The 17,254-nt window shown below is 36.6% G+C and overlaps 1 protein-coding gene across 1 annotated transcript in view; it reads right to left on the bottom strand.

Annotated features, from left to right (window-relative positions):
• LOC108409545 (THO complex subunit 2-like) overlaps positions 1 to 17,254 on the bottom strand; it is a 105,250-nt gene that overhangs the window by 82,854 nt on the left and 5,142 nt on the right. The window contains 3 exon segments of the mRNA XM_073211738.1: positions 3,035 to 3,126; positions 13,042 to 13,100; positions 13,692 to 13,698. Of these exon segments, the coding sequence (XP_073067839.1) occupies positions 3,035 to 3,126; positions 13,042 to 13,100; positions 13,692 to 13,698 (158 nt within the window).

Here is a 17,254-nt window from a genome sequence, read left to right as displayed (position 1 = left end):
ATTTCTCATCCAAAATTTCAAATATTGTGCCCATCACTGACCTATGCAAAAATCATAGTAGTATCAGAACAGAAATCTAAAAAATATAAGAACAATCACAAGCTGGTGTTCCCTAATTCAAGATTCTCCGAAGACAATTATCAAAAATCTATCTTTATTTTTCTTATGCTCTAACAGTTGTAAGCCTTTGGAGAAACACACCCAAAAATCTCCCCTCATTTCTGGACGAAAACTTCAACATTTTTACTAGATCTGTCTCCTAACTTCCCACTCCCATGCCCCATTTTAGAGTGATTTTTCATTAGGAAGGACATAATTCAGTTATTGCAGTTAGTTTGCTGGCACTGTAGTAACCCTAAAACTAGCCTATTTTCAGAGACTAAAGGAAAGAAATGTAATTCTAAAGCAAAACCTGGCATCTGTAAGAGACACACAGGATATGCTCCTGTGGCTAAGAAGCGGGCCCGTGTGATTCAGTACTATGAGAAGGCCATGACAAAGACAATCCAGCTGCAGAAGAATATGTATCACGAAGGACTGAAAGGAAGGGTGAGCTAAGGAAGAACAAAACACACATTTTATGGTGACAGATGGTAACTGCACTTGTCATGGTGAGCATTTCGTAATGTACATAAATGTGGAATCACTGTCATACATCTAGAACTAATATGTCAACTATACTTCAATAAAATACTTTTTATAAACATTAAGTTCATTTGGACTGTTCATTTTCAATAAATGAGAAAAGTATTATAATCAAATTCCATAAATACACTAAACCCTACACCAATGCCCAATTAATGGAATGATATAACCTTAACTGTCAACCAGATTTTAGCCTCAAATTTCTTAAATGGCTATGAACTTTGGCTATGTCTACTTGAATGCAAGTACTCAGGATACCTGAAGACCGGAAATTAATAGAGCAAGACACGAGTTTTCAAACATGGAAAACTCACAGTTGAAAGACTACTCCAACATGAACTAATGTTGCTTTCTCATATAGAAAATTTAGCAATAAAAGAGAAATGCATATTGAACCTCTACTGCTCAAATACATCTCAATGTGAGGGGAAAAAATCACAACAGCTAAACACAGAAGTTCCTTAGAACCATCCTCGGAAAAACACAAAAATATAAAGGAGATGACCTACGCTAGCACGAAAATGCCACAGAGGCTTAAAGCAACACAGGGTAAAATGCATGTTGACATCAAGAAGTGCCAGGTCCTACCTCAGTAATAGTTATGAAAGTTGTTCTCAACTGGGCAGATAATTTTATTTATGTCAGTTGAAAATACAGCCTAATAGAGTAATACACCACTTGTAAAAACTGAAACTTAACTACTGGTTTACAATAAACATGACTACAATTTGACAATTCATCTTTCCATTTAAATATCAAACCACAGTGACCAGTATCTGGTCTGAAGTTAACTTAAATACTCTAAAAAATAAAAGAGTGAAACAGAATAACCACTTAAAGGTTAGGGGGGAAAATCTAGTTAATATTTTCTAAAATAAATGGCAAAAACATGAAAATTGGTATCAAGTGAAGGTCCTCTATACAACCTCAATTCAAAATCACTGAATCCTCAATTTAAAAAATACATTTAACTTCTAAACATAACCACAAACGAAAGAAAATACCTGGAGATGCTATATTGGGAGAAAAACATATTCTAGCCAAATTATTTTTTATAGTAGCACTTTTAATTGAGTATACTTTGAGTTCAGTAAAATGCTGGCTTTTTTTTTTTTTGCTCTCCCAGGTTACCTAACATTTTCCATTTTACTCACAACCAGACAAAAGATTAAAATGTGTTTCTGCCTAGCAACAATGACTTATCACTATTACCTTAAAACATTCACTACTGTTGTTGCTGGGCAGCTAGGTGAAGAACTAGGAGAAACCTCAACCTGGATGGGGGAAGCCTTCTTAATTCTGGGTGAGAGAGAATTCTCCAACAGGTCAGCCCAGTGTAGGTAAGGAAGGAATCCATTAAAGCAACAGCAGCAGGGAATGGCAGCTGCCTTGCAGGCACCAGAGAACAGGAAAGTGCAAGGGAAAGAGGGAAATTTCTTGGCCTAGGACAGATTCCCTTGCCAACTCCTGAAGCCAGAGTCACCTGGCATCTTGCGTCCACATGGATCTGCACAGCACGGGGACTAGCCCCTATGACTCCAGGATTTGGGGGAGCCAAGAACAGAATGGAGTAAGATTATGTTCTGAGAACTTCCCAAAGAAAGGAGATTTTCCGGCAGGCTACTAAGAACAGATCGCACAGCGGCAGTTCCGTCCATGTCACCCAGGCAATGGGATGGAAACATGCAGGCCCAAATCTGATCTCTTAGCAGCCCCTTCCTACTTATTAGGAGTAAATCGGAGACAGAATGAAGACCGCAATAATCTGAGCAGTGAGAAAGCTTTATCTGAAAGTACACACTTAGAGAAGGTGCAGACGACCTCAGAGAGAAGGCACACTGAAAGTTTGGGGATTCTGCCTTTTAAGGCTTTCAAGAATGGGGCAAACGGCAGAGGGGGGTTGTTGGGCATAGGCTTGACTTGTGGTCTCAAGGTGCTTATCTCTGGTGAGAGACACCATGTCTCTTTTCCTTTCTTATCAGTCCTCCAGATAATTCTGCTAAATAAATCCAACACAAGGAATTTATTTGTCCAGTTCTTCTCCAAGATAGGGTTACCCTCAAGTAGTAGGGACATATCAGTTAAGACTGCCTGCCCTGCCTTAAGATAGGCTGTTGGGCTACTGTCTCATTACCAGAGAATATGTTAGCAATCTTACTTCTTCAACTCGCTGCTTTTTAAAATGGAATCTTAGCCTTAAGATGGGGTTCCTCCTGTTCTTACTATACTGTTTATATCTCAGAATTTTTCATCATAGGTAGGAAAAGTTAATTATGATGCTTGTCCCATGTCCCCGCCCTACCTCACTATAATTCTGAATAAAATGAAATGCCAATTTATACACTACAGGGATATTTGTATCAAAAAAGAACACACACACACAACTTACACTAATGTCGTTAAGAACATTAGATGCATGTTCATGCTTGAGATTTCCATTAACGACATGGCATGATAACTCATAAAGAGCTTGCTGGAAATCTGTAGAACATAATAGAAATAATGTGAGAACACAGACTCTTGAACATGAAATGCAGACCCTCGAGTGTTAGATCTACGTATTTTCTACTTCTAAGAATTATTATAAACATCAACAATGGTATGAAAAATATACTTCTAATACTTTTCTCTAGATTTTTTTCCTTTTATTTTCACAAAACAAAATACTAAAAGAGAAAAAAAGCGAACCTTGACTATACTACTATAACATAACTACTGCTTGAGCATTCCCTCCCCATCTTTTCCTTTATGTCAACATATTTTATATATTTGAATTCACAAGGCACATCATTTGGTATTCTAATTACACCACTAACGCTTTTAAAAGCATTTTCTCTAGGTACAAAAGTCTCCAAAATCACCAAAGTCTCCCCTTTCTTTTTCCCTGCACTTATCCCTCCCTTCCCACCCATCTGCCCCAGTCCCTTTCCCTTTGGTAACTGTTAGTCCATTCTTGGGTTCTGTGATTCTGCTGCTGTTTTGTTCCTTCAATTTTTCTTTGTTCTTACACTCCTCATATGAGTGAAATCCTTTGGTACTTGTCTTTCTCCGCCTGGCTTATTTCACTGAGCATAATACCCTCTAGCTCCATCCATGTTGTTGCAAATGGTAGGATTTGTTTTCTTCTTATGGCTGAATAAGAAGAAGACTGAATAGAACTCCACCATGTGAATATAAACTAAATTAGCCATTCCTCTCATCATCAGATTTCACAGATTTTTCTAAATATATTCAGATTACAGTCAATTCAATCTCAGGGCTACACTGACAATAGGCAAGGAATAGCAGTAAATATAAAATCAACTTTTACAGATATCCTAAGGTCAGAGAAACTTCTCCCCAAATATCAATCTTTTTTGCCCTCTATTTCCATCAGAATTCAAACTAAAATAATTACATACATAAAACAGCAACTCTATGAGAACTGTCAACCACAAGTACTATCATTCACTATTAAAATTAGCAAGTAGTCCCCTTTCTAGGAGGAAGAATCTCTTTTTTGGGTGTGTGTGTGGGGGGATTGTTATTGGTTAGGTAAACAACTCCTTCCAGCTATCATTTTATTTAGTTTCATACAATAAAAACTTTACTTGCTTCCTTTCTTAAGTAGGAAAACAGGCAGCTCTAAAAACATTTATGTAAAATAAAGTCAAATTATAATCCCCTTTTAAAAGGAATCAAAAAGTTTTCAGGGCAAAACAGCAAATAAAAAACTAAATATTTAAAATCTTCTCTCTTGGTTTTACTAGTCACAAAAAGAGAATATAATAGAAATCAAGACTCATATCAATCCCCCTTTAAACAATGAAAATAGTATTCTACAATCAAATAAATTTGTCCTCAAATTATTTGTTAATGTACTATAGCCCAACTGTCCCAACTCCTTATGAAGAATTCATTATTAAATAAACCCACCTTTTTCACAAATATGCCTTAATTATGCTTAAAATAAACTATATAAAAACTAACTTGTTAGCATGGTAGGAATATGAGGTTAATTTAATGCTTTGAATTTCCATCAATAAAATGCTTTTACAGCAAATAATACTCATGTAAAGTTACCCAGATAACTAAGATTTTTAATAAAAGCAATCACTCTTAGGACAAAACAGCTGAATATCAAACTAAATTTCCATAAGAATATAAGCTGATAGAGGCTGAGGGAATTCTAATCTTAATCACAGGAGACTATAAAACAGAGAACAAAGAGCCCAGGTCATTTTGCTGACAGTAAAGGACATAAAAACAATCACAACGTGATCCACAAAGAAGCAAAAACAGTCCCCAACTCACATATTCTTTAAATGCCCATTTAACTGGTTAGGAAGTCCTACTGTATTTTTTATCAGTGGATATACTATAGTAATTTTTCTTATTCATTTTGTTATCATTAATCTACAATTAAATGAAGAACATTATGTTTACTAGACTCCCCCCTTCACCTAGTCCCCCTCACAAACCCCATTACAGTCAGGGTCCATCAGTGTAGTAAGATGCTGCAGAATCACTACTAGTCTTCTCTGTGTTGCACATCCCTCCCTATGACGCCCCCACACACTATATGTACTAATTGTGAGGCCCCCTTTCTTTTTCTCAGCCCTTATCCCTCCCTTCCCATCCATCCTCCACAGTCCCTTTCCCTTTGGTAACAGTTAGTCCATTCTTGGGTTCTGTGATTCTGCTGCTCTTTTGTTCCTTCAGTTTTTCTTTAATCTTATACTCCACATATGAGTGAAATCATTTGGTACTTGTTTTTCTCCGCCTGGCTTATTTCACTGAGCATAACACCCTCTAGCTCCATCCATGTTGTTGCAAATGGCGGGATATGTTTTCTTCTTATGGCTGAATAATATTCCATTGTGTATATGTACCACGTCTTCTTCATCCATTCCTCTACTGATGGACACTTAGGTTGCTTCCTTTTCTTGGCTATTGTAAATACTGCTGCGATAAACATAGGGGTGCATCTGTCTTTTTCAAACTGGGCTGCTGTATTCTTAGGGTAAATTCCAAGAAGTGGAATTCCTGGGTCAAATGGTATTTATATTTTAAGCTTTATGAGGAACATCTGTACTCCGTTCCACAATGGTTGAACTAATTTACATTTCCCACAACAGTATAGGAGGGTTCCCCTTTCGCCACAACCTCCCCACCATGTGTTGTTGTTTGTCTTTTGGATGGTGGCCATCCTTACTGATGTGAGGTGATATCTCATTGTGGTTTTAATTTGCATTTCTCTGATGACTAGCGATGTGGAGGATCTTTTCATGTGTCTGTTGGCCATCTGAATTTATTGTTTGTAGAAATGTCTGCTCAGCTCCTCTGACTGTTTTTAATTGGATTATTTGCTTTTGGTTTGTTGAGGTGTGTGAGCTCTTTATATATATTGGATGTCAACCCTTTATCGGATCTGTCATTTATGAATATATTCTCCCATACTGTAGGGTACCTTTTTGTTCTATTGATGGTGAACTTTGCTGGACAGAAGCTTTTCAGCTTGATACAGTCCCACTTGTTCATTTTTGCTTTCGTTTCCCTTGCCCAGGGAGAAGTGTTCATGAAGAAGTGTCTCATGTTTATGTCTCAGAGTTTCTTGCCTGTTTTTTTTTCTAAGAGTTTTAAGGTTTCATCATTTACATTCAGGTCTTTGATCCATTTTGAATTTACTTTTGTATATGGGGTTAGACAATGATTCAGTTTCATTCTCTTACATGTAGCTCTCCAGTTTTGCCAGCACCATCTGTTGAAGAGACTGTCATTTCCCCATTGTATGTCCATGGCTCCTTTATCATATATTAATTGACCATATATGTTTGGTTTAATGTCTGGAGTCTCTAATCTGTTCCACTGGTCTGTGGCTCTGTTCTTGTGCCAGTACCAAAGTGTCTTGATTACTGTGGCTTTGCAGTAGAGCTTGAAGTTGGGGAGTGAGATCCCCCCCACTTTATTCTTCCCTCTCAGGATTGCTTTGGATATTCAGGGTCTTTGGTGGTTCCATATGAATTTTTGAACTATTTGTTCCAGTTTGTTGAAGAATGCCATTGGTAATTTGATAGGGATTGCATTGAATCTGTAGACTGCTTTGGGCAGGATGGCCATTTTGACGATATTAATTCTTCCTAGCCAAGAGCATGGGATGAGTTTCCATTTGTTAGTGTCCTCTATAATTTCTCTTAAGAGTGTCTTATAGTTTTCAGGGTATAGGTCTTTCACTTCCTTGGTTAGGTTTATTCCTAAGTATTTTATTCTTTTTGATGCAATTGTGAATGGAATTGTTTTCCTGATTACTCTTTCTATATTAGTCCATTGTTAGTGTATATGAAAGCCACAGATTTCTGTGTGTTAATTTTGTATCCTTCAACTTTGCTGTATTCTGAGCAATACTGTTCTACTAGTTTTGGAGTGGAGTCTTTAGGGTTTTTTTATGTACAATATCATGGCATCTGCAAGTAGTGACAGTTTAGCTTCTTCTTTACCAATTTGGATTCCTTGTATTTCTTTTGTTTTGTCTAATTCCCGTGGCTAGGACCTCCAGTACTATGTTGAATACCAGTGGGGAGAGTGGGCATCCCTGTCTTGTTCCGGATCTCAGAGGAAAAGCTTTCAGCTTCTCACTGTTCAGTATGATGTTGGCAGTTGGTTTATCATATATGGCCTTTATTATGTTGAAGTACTTGCCCTCTATACCCATTGTGTTAAGAGTTTTTATCATGAATGGATGTTGAATTTTGCCAAGTGCTTTCTCAGAATCTATGGAGATGATCATAAGGTTTTTGTCCTTCCTTTTATTGATGTGGTGGATGATGTTCATGGATTTTTAAATGTTGTACCATCCTTGCATCCTGGGATGAATCCCACTTCTTCATGGTGTATGATACTTTGGATGTATTTTTGAATTCACTATGCTAATATTTTATTGAGTATTTTTGCATCTAAGTTCATCAGGGATATTTGTCTGTAATTTTCTTTTTTTGGTGGGGTCTTTGCCTGGTTTTGGTATTAGGGTGATGTTGGCTTCATACATTGAGGTAGGGAGTATTTTCTCCTGTTCTATTTTTTGGAAAACTTTAAGGAGAATGCATATTATATCTTCTCTGTATGTCTGATAAAATTCTGAGGTAAATCCTTCTGGCCCGGGGTTTTGTTCTTGGGTAGTTTTTTGATTACCACTTCAATTTCTTTGCTGGTAGTTTGTTTAGATTTTGTGTTTCTTTCTTCGTCAGTCTTGAAAGGTTGTATTTTTATAGGAAGTTATCCATTTCTTCTAGGTTTTCCAGCTTGTTAGCATATAGGTTTTCATAGTAGTCTCTAATAATTCTTTGTATTTCTGTTAGGTCCATCGTGATGTTTCCTTTCTCATTTCCAATTCTGTTGATGTTTGTTGATTCTCTTTTTCTCTTAAGAAGTATGGCTACAGGCTTATTTGTTTTGTTTATTTTCTCAAGGTAACAGCTCTGAGTTTCATTGATTTTTTTCTATTGTTTTATTCTTCTCAATTTTATTTATTTCTTTTCTGATTTTTATTATGTCCCTCTTTCTGCTGAATTTAGCCCTTATTTGTTCTTTCTTTCCTATTTTGATAATTGTGAGATTAGACTATTCATTTGGGTTTGTTCTTCCTTCTTTAAATATGCCTGGAGTGTTATATACTTTCCTCTTAAGACTGCTTTCACTGCGTCCTGCAGAAGTTGGGGCTTTGTGTTGTTGTCATTTGTTTCCATATATTGCTTGATCTCTATTTTAATTTGGTCGTTGATCCATTGATTATTTAGGAGCATGTTTTTAAACCTCCATGTGTTTGTGGGCCTTTTTTCTTTCTTTGTGCAATTTAGTTCTCGTTTTATACTTTTGTGGTCTGAAATGTTGCTTGGTAGAATTTCAATCTTTTTGAATTTACTGAGGCTCTTTTTGTGGCGTAGTATGTGGTCTATTCTGGAGAACGTTCCATGTGTTCTTCAGAAGAATGTGCATCCTGTTGCTTTTGGATGTAGAGTTCTATAAGTGTCTATTAGGTCCATCTGTTCTAGTGTGTTGTTCAGTGCCTCTGTGTCCTTACTTATTTTGTCTGGTAGATCTGTCCTTTGGAGTGAATGGTGTGTTGAAGTCTCCTAAAACAAATGCATTCTATTTCCTCATTTAGTTCTGTTAGTATTTGTTTCACATATGCTGGTGCTCCTCTGTATTTGTGCATATATATTTATAATGGTTATATATCCTCCTGTAGGACTGACCCCTTTATCATTATGCAATGTCCTTCTTTATCTCGTTACTTTCTTTGTTTTGAAATCTACTTTGTCTGATACTAGTACTGCAACAGCTGCTTTTTTATCCCTGTTGTTTGCATGAAATATCTTTTTCCATCCCTTTACTTTTAGTCTGTGCATGTCTTTGGGTTTGAGGTGAGTCTCTTGTAAGCAGCATGTAGATGGGTCTTGTTTTTTTTTTATCCATTCAGTGACTGTATGTCTTTTGATTGGTGCATTCAGTCCATTTACATTTAGGGTGATTATCAATAGATATGTACTTATCGCCATTGCAGGCTTTGGATCGTGGTTACCAAAGTTCAGTCTTAATTTCCTTACTATCTAAGAGTCTAACTTAACTCACTAAGTATGCTGTTACAAACACAATCTAAAGGTTCTTTTCTGTTTCTCCTCCTTTTTCTTCCTCCTCCATTCTTTCTATATTAGGTATCATATTCTGAATTCTTTGTCTATCCCTTGATTGACTTTCGGGATAGTTAATTTAATTGTGCTTTTGCTTCATAATTAGCTGTTCTACTTTCTTTACTGTGGTTTTACTACCTCTGGTGACAGCTGTTCAACCTTAGAAACACTTCCATCTGTAGCAGTCCCTCCAAAATAGACTGTAGAGATGGATTGTGGGAGGTAAATTCTCTCAGCTTTTGCTTATCTTGAAATTGTTTAATCTCTCCTTCAAATTTAAATGATATTCTTGCTGGAAAAAATAATTTTGGTTCCAGGCCCTGATGCTTCATGTCATTAAGTACATCATGCCACTCCCTTCTGGCCAGTAAGGTTTCTGTGAGAAGTCTGATGTTAGCCTGATGGGCTTCCTTTGTATGAGATCTTATTTCTATCTCTGGCTGCTTTTAACAGTCTGTCCTTATCCTTGACCTTTCCCATTTTAATTACTATGTGTCTTGTTGTTGTCTTCCTTGGGTCCCTTGTGTTGGGAGATCTGTGGATCTCCATGGCCTGAGAGACTATCTCCTTCCCCCGACTGGGGAAGTTTTCAGCAACTACCTCCTCGAAGACACATTTAAACTCTTACTCCCTCTCTTCTTCTTCTGGCATCCCTATAATGCGAATATTGTTCCATTTAGTTTGGTCATATATTTCTCGCAATATTCTTTCATTTTTAGAGATCCTTTTTCCTTTCTGTGCCTCAGCTTCTTTGTATTCCTCTTGTCTAGTTTCTATTTCATTTATCGTCTCCGCCACTGTATCCACCCTGCTTTTAATAGCCTCCATCGTTGTCTTCAACGATTGGATCTCTGACCTGAATTCATTTCTGAGTTCTTGGATATCTTTCTTTACCTCCATTAGCATGTTGATGATTTTTATTTTGAACTCCCTTTCAGGAAGAGTCACGAGGTCCATATCATTTAAATCTTTCTCAGGAGTTGTATTAGTAATTTTACTATGGAAGAGGTTTCTTTGGCATTGCATATTTGTAGATGGCGCCCTCTAGCATCCAGAAGCTCTATTCTGGATCTGCTCAGCACTGAAGCAATGTCAGGGGTCGCAGGGGAGTGGTATTGCTGCCTGGGTGGAGGAAAGAGCTGTTCCCGGCTTCCCGGCTGCTGTGCCTGTCTCCGCTGCCTGAACCAGTGGGCCAAGCACAGAGATATGCTTTTGTGCCAGAGCAGCCGAATATGGATCCCTACTTTCCACAGGCAGCCGGAATCCCTGTCTCCCCAGGTACTCCACCTGTCCCAGCTTTACAACCCCATAATCAGAAGAGTATGATGAAAACACCATGAAATGTAGGTTTGTGCTCCCAGAGCAGATCTCTGGAGCTATGTATTCAGCAGTCACAAGCCTTTCACTCCCTCCCTGCTCCGTTTCTCTTCCTCCTGCCGGTGAGCTGGGATGAGGGAGGGGCTCGGGTCCTGCCAAGCCACAACTCTAGTATGTTTCCCCGTTCGGTGAGGTCTGTTCTTTTCTCCAGGTGTATGCAGTCTGGCGTCGGCCTCTTTCTTGTTGCTCTCTCAGGATTAGTTGCGCCAACTATATTTTCTTGTTATATCCAGTTTTAGGAGGAAGCCTCTGTCTCTCCTCTCACGCCGCCATCTTTAATCCTCTCCCTCTCCTACTGTATTTTGTCCATAGAAATAGTAAATGGTACCTGGAGAGTACGATGGCTAGCTCCACAAAATCCTGAAAAAATCTACACTAAAGTTGAAAAACTTTGCATTTACAATGGAGTGGAAAATTTAAAGCCCTTATACACAAAAAAATGAACAGAAGATTTTATCTTAACGGTTACATTTCAGGAAAAGCAGTTTTAAGAATAGCCACAAGTAAAAAAAACTTTTAGACATTCTTACAAGTGCTTTGTGGGATTTGAATATTGAAGATAACAGTTCTTTGTTATGTTGAATATCACTAGGATTACCCTGGTTTATCAGCCATCATTACAATGTTATTTTACTGGGGAAGAGGGATGTATAAATGAACAAGGGAAGTAGTGTGTGCAAGGTAAACTGCCTGCCTGAAATGAAATGAAATCAATTGAGAGGAGCAGAAAGGGAAAGGGTAGAGAGAACCCTATCCAAACTCAATCCCCGAGATAGAACAAAAGAAATTCAGAAGAAATGACATACAATTTCCAGCACGGACTACCAACTGGGGCCCTCAGACCAAAGCTTGATTGGTGGAGCAATCAGCCAGAGCTGTAACGTGTTGAAGGCCGACAAGGGCCAGCAAGAGAGCACTGGCAATCCAGCCAATGAGGCCGCACTCAACTACTTTTCATTTCATATGTGAATCAGAACAAACATGCAAAAAGTAACAATAATATGATAGTTAGATCTGATAGGAGATCCACCCAGTCCCATTTAAAACTAAAAGAGTAATCCTCTAGGTTATATTATGCATAGTTCTTCTGAGAGTTCTTATTTTATCCACTTAAGATTTCAATTGTAAACAAGATCAAAGTTAACCAAGAAGTCACACACTTGTATCAAATACAGGAATGAAAAAAATTAAGTATCCTAGTGCTTTTACAAAAGAGTCTTTTTTTACGTTTTTATACTTCTGGCAGTGAACTGATTTATTCAAAAAGATGGCATTTTATCAACCTCAGAAACATTATGAACGATCTTACAATTTTATAAGCAGGAGGAACTGGAAAATAACTTTGGGAATGTGCGCTTACAAATGTTAAATCTTACAACAGATCTTACTCAAATGACAGGGAAAAATGGCTCATTCATTTGTTTGAATTCTTCCCATTCGAATGCTTTCCATTAAAAAATTCAAATATTCTTTAAAAAGTATATACTCTCATATATTTCATCAAGGTAATATTTTGATTAAAGTGAACATTTTTATAGAAATATTTTCTATTCTTAATCATCTATTCACAAAAGCATAATTTAAATAAAATTAATTTTATCCAATAATTTTTCTTTAAAATAGAATATTTGTTACAAATCATTTTTTCCAGATTGAAAAAATGTCACGGTTCCCACCCAAAATGAAAGCTACACAGGAAAATTCTTTAAACATAATGGACATAATTGTTTTGTTTTTGCCCCTCCTTTTCTAAATCTAAATTTCTTAAAGGCCTAATTTTAAATTAATGAGTGTTAAATAGTAAAGTCCTTTAAAATTAAACTTCACATCCTAGTTAATTACATAACATTTTACTTAATAAACCGTATTTGTGATGTGCGTATATAATTCCTTTGCTTTTAACGTTTTCCATGACAACTGCCTTTAACAAGATCCCCAGATACCACCTAAACATAACCAGCTTTAGTAAAAACACTGAACCTTAGTTTCTGGAAATTTCCTAGCGCAAACAATATCAAAACAATTTTTCTTTCCATGCTAGCTTTTCTCTTCTGTTTATGACTGATAGCTAGTTTATATAATTTTTACTACAGCTAACAACTGTTGAAATGTAGCTAAATATTCCATGTCATAATTATAAAGTCAAGCAATATCATTATGACTATTTGACATCCATATAGAGATTTATAGTCCTACAGTTTTAATCCTAACTGTAATATATTCATATAAAAGCTTTATATAGTGTGAACTATCTTATAGCTTTGTTTTAGTTTACAACAATTTAATGGAAAACAATATTTATTAATTTTGGCCAAGCCAAACGTAACAGCTTTGATACTTTTGAAAGACTTACCTCTATAGGATGAACAATCATGGCTTTTATTTTCACTCAGGACACGGCATAAATGCAAACTAGAATAAACCAGAAATAATATTTATTAATTTCAATACTACCACAGATTTCTTTAAGGAGCAAGTCATATCAACTAAAAATATCTGGAAATATATATGTTAAATCCATAATAAAACAAATCCTAACTGGTCAGAACTGAAGGACACTAGTGAATCAATTGATTATTTTGAAAACTGGTAAATAAAAAGCAAGTACTTACTCTGCCTTTCATATATGAACCAACAGTTGATAAGAAATGTCTCTGTATTGAAGTATTTGAGCTAATAAAAAATGCTAGAACTAGAACATCATCATTTTAAATCCCTAAAAATTGAAGAATCCACACAGGCATCTAGCAATGGCTGTTCACATCATGAGAGACAGTCTGACATTAGTGCCTCCTGATCCTAATGAATGAACACACCACCCACCTGTGAAGTTGTCTTTTTTTAAAAAAGGCATGAACCCAAATTCAGACTATGGGAAACTCTACGGGACAATAACCCAATCTCTTCAACAAATACATTGCAAGGAAAAATAGAAGATAGTGGGGAATCTTTAGGGTAAAAAAGGCTTAAGGGATGTATCAATCACAATGTATGGATCCATACTTGGATCCTGTTTCAAGCAAGTATTTTTAAAATTTACATTTATGAGTCAATTAGAATGTTTTATAGACTCTTTATCTTTAAAAGACAGATGCTAAAATACATTCAGATGAAATATTTACCTCAGTAGAATGGGAAAATGGGTGATGGGGTTACAGATGAAACAAGCAGTTGATAACTATTAAAGCTGGTTGATGGTTTCATGGGGGATATACCATCCTACTTGCTCATATGTTTGGAAATTCTTTTCAATAATAAAGATTAAAAACAAAAACTGAAAATCTGAAAAAAAATACTTGTATTTTTTAATACTTCCTCATTAGAGTAAGTAAAGTAAAGAAAGATATACAGGATACAGTGAAGAGGTATACTTAAATGGAATTCTAGAAAGAAGAGAGAAAACAGGGCAAAAGCAGTATCTGAAGAAATTAGAAGCCAATAATTAGAATTCAGTTTTCCAGAACTGAAGTGAAATCCATATCTGGACATGTCACTGTAAAACTTGTCTTATCTAAGGTAAGAAAAAGACAAAATCATTTAAGCACCTAAGGAAAAAAAAGACAATATTATCAACATGACTTCTCAAAAAGAACACAATGCCAGAGATTATTAAAGATGCATTCAAGGTGCTAAAATGAAATATTTGCCAACCTAAAATTCTGTACCCAAAAAACACAATTCTAAGGGAAGGTAAAGACTGAACTTCACAATAGAAGAAATGCTTATGGAGATTCTTTAGACAGCATAAAAATGATCCCAGATAGAACCTTACAGTTGCAGCAAGAAATGATGAGGAAAAAACTGGCAAGTACATGGATAATTCTAAGTGAATATTAACTTCAATAATAATAATAGTGTTTTGTGGTATTTAAACATGTAGTATTAAGTATAGAGAGAGAATATATAAATGGAAAAATAATAATATATAAATGGAAAAATACATCAACACTAATGCAGGTTTATCCCAAATATTTGTTCTAATTAATTCATCACATTAAACAGAGTTTTTAAAATTACATGACAGTTTCATAGATGCATAAACACACTTGATAAAATTCAATATTCATTCACTATTCTTTTTAAGGAACTTAGAAAAACTGTAGTTCAGTGTGCTTCACAAACTTCCTGATCCAGAGACAGTTCCCGGAGTTCTGTGAGGTCAAAACTGTATCCATAATACCAAGACTTCATTTTCCTTTTTTCCTGTATTTACATTTACACTAATTGTTCAAAAACAAAGGAAGTCAGGACTCCAGGCACCTTAGAATGTATCAGGGCAGTAGCACCAAACTGTTTCATTGATTCATTGTGATAAAGAAATCAGAGAATAAAGCCAGTCTCAGGTATGATGCAAACTGTTTCATTTTATTTTTCATGACCATTCACAAAAAAAGCCAACTTCACTTAAGAATGTCCTTGATGGAAGTGACATCAGCAAGATGGCAGAACAGGAAGCCCCAGGTCTTCCTTCCTTCCTCAGAAACACCTGTTCAACAATACCCATCCCAATTCCCTTTATGAGAACTCAGAAATCAGTTAAGAGGCTCCTGCACCCCAGGTGCTACTAAACCAGCTGCATCAAAGATAGTAGGAAAATTCATGACACCCTTTCACCATAGTCCCTCCTCCCAGCACAGCACCACACAACTGGAAGAAAACTGGCCTCTGAAATTCTCCTGGGGAGGAAAAGAAGAATGTACTTTACATCTAACATTCTAACTTGGCAGGGAGGGGAGGGGAGTGCGGGGCCTGCCTGAGGGACTAGCTTCTTTCTCCACTTCTCAGAGCACAGACAAGAACTGGCACACGCTAGGTGCCTGGGGCCTACTGAGAACTAAAAAAGGAGCTGGGTGGTTAACTACAGATCCAGAGAACCCACGGGACAACAAACAGACCAATACAGCTCAGCAACTTCTCCCTCCTGGGAGAAAGGGAAGACTGGTGGTGGTGTCCAACATTTCAGTTTTCTGTGGGACTGCCTGTGGGGCTGGTTTCTTATCTAGCCTGACATAGGGCGCTACTAGTACCTGGCATACTCTAGCTATCTGGGGGCCATCTAGTAACAAAAAAGAGCTGGGTAGTGTGCTACTTCACAGAACCCATGGTACAGAAGATGCAAGAGAGTAGAAGCCTCTAGGGCAGGAAGAAAAAACTGGAAAATTCCTCTGATTTGGAATCTACATATACAGGTACAGAGAAGACAGACCCAGAGAAAAGGTTGGGGAAGCCCCCACAATCTACAGCCAGGCTGACTAGTAAAGGCCTTTCTCTGTACTCAGCCAGTACGTAAAGACTGAAGAGAGGAGTGTTTTTTCAAATGCAATGATACCAACAAAAAATTACAAGGAACATAATAGAAACAGGGGAAACAGTCCAATAAAAGGAACGAAATAAGTCTGAAGAAACTGAGTCTAAAGATAGAGGTATATGAATGATCCGATAAAGAATTTTAATTAATCATCATAAAGATGCTCAACAAGTTAAGAAAAATGATACATGAACAAAATGAGAATTTCAACAAAAGGACTATCCACACACACACACACACACACACACACACACACACACACACACACAAAAGAATGAGACATATTTTGGAGCTAAAGAATGTTAATAACTGAACTGAAAAAATCACTAGAGAGGTTCAAGAGCATTATGGACAGCCACATGCAAAAGAATGAAATTGGACACTTAAGTCATACACAAAAATCAACTCAAAATGGATTAAATACATCAACATAAGACCTGAAACTGTATGCCTAGGAAAAAAGCACAAGAAGAAAGGTTCACGACGCTTGTCTAGTCACTGACTTCTTGGTTATGACACCAAAAGCAGATGCTACAAAAGCAAAAACAGACAAGTGGGACATCAAACTAAAAATTGTTTGCACAGCAACAGAATGAAAAGGCAACCTATGGAATGGAAGAAAATATTTGCAAACTATACATCTGATCAGGTGTTGATATCCAATTTTATGAGGAACATCTACAACTCAATAGCAAGAAAAAAACATTAAAAATTTGGCAAAGGATTTGACTAAACATTTATCCAAAGACATACTAATGGCCAATAGGTATAAGAAAAGATGTTCATCACCACATCAAAGAAATGCAAATCAAAACCACAATAACTTATCACTTTACATTTCAAGGATGGCCATTATAAAATTTTTTTATAAAAGCAGTAATGACACATAGTAAAGGACTGTTCCTCAAAATATAAAAGGAAACCTTAAAACTCAACAATAAGCCAAACCAATTTAAAAATGGACAAAGCCCTTGACACCTCATCAATACACACATGGAAAATAAGCATATGAAAAGATGCTCCACATGTCATTAGGGAAATGTAAATTAAAACAAGGAGATACCACTATACACTTAGTAGAATGGCCAAAACTGGAACACTGTGAACACCAAATGCTGGTGAGGATGTGGTGCAACAGGAACTCTCAATTATTGCTAGAGGGAATGAAAGTGGTATAGCCACATTGGAAAACATTTTGGTGGTTTCTTAAACTAAACATACTCTACTTTAGGATGTGGCAATCTCACTTATTGGTATT

The sequence above is a fragment of the Manis javanica genome, chromosome 1, assembly GCF_040802235.1.
Source record: "Manis javanica isolate MJ-LG chromosome 1, MJ_LKY, whole genome shotgun sequence".
In the NCBI taxonomy this organism is placed as follows: domain Eukaryota; kingdom Metazoa; phylum Chordata; class Mammalia; order Pholidota; family Manidae; genus Manis; species Manis javanica.
This window is presented reverse-complemented; position numbering and strand designations above follow the sequence as displayed.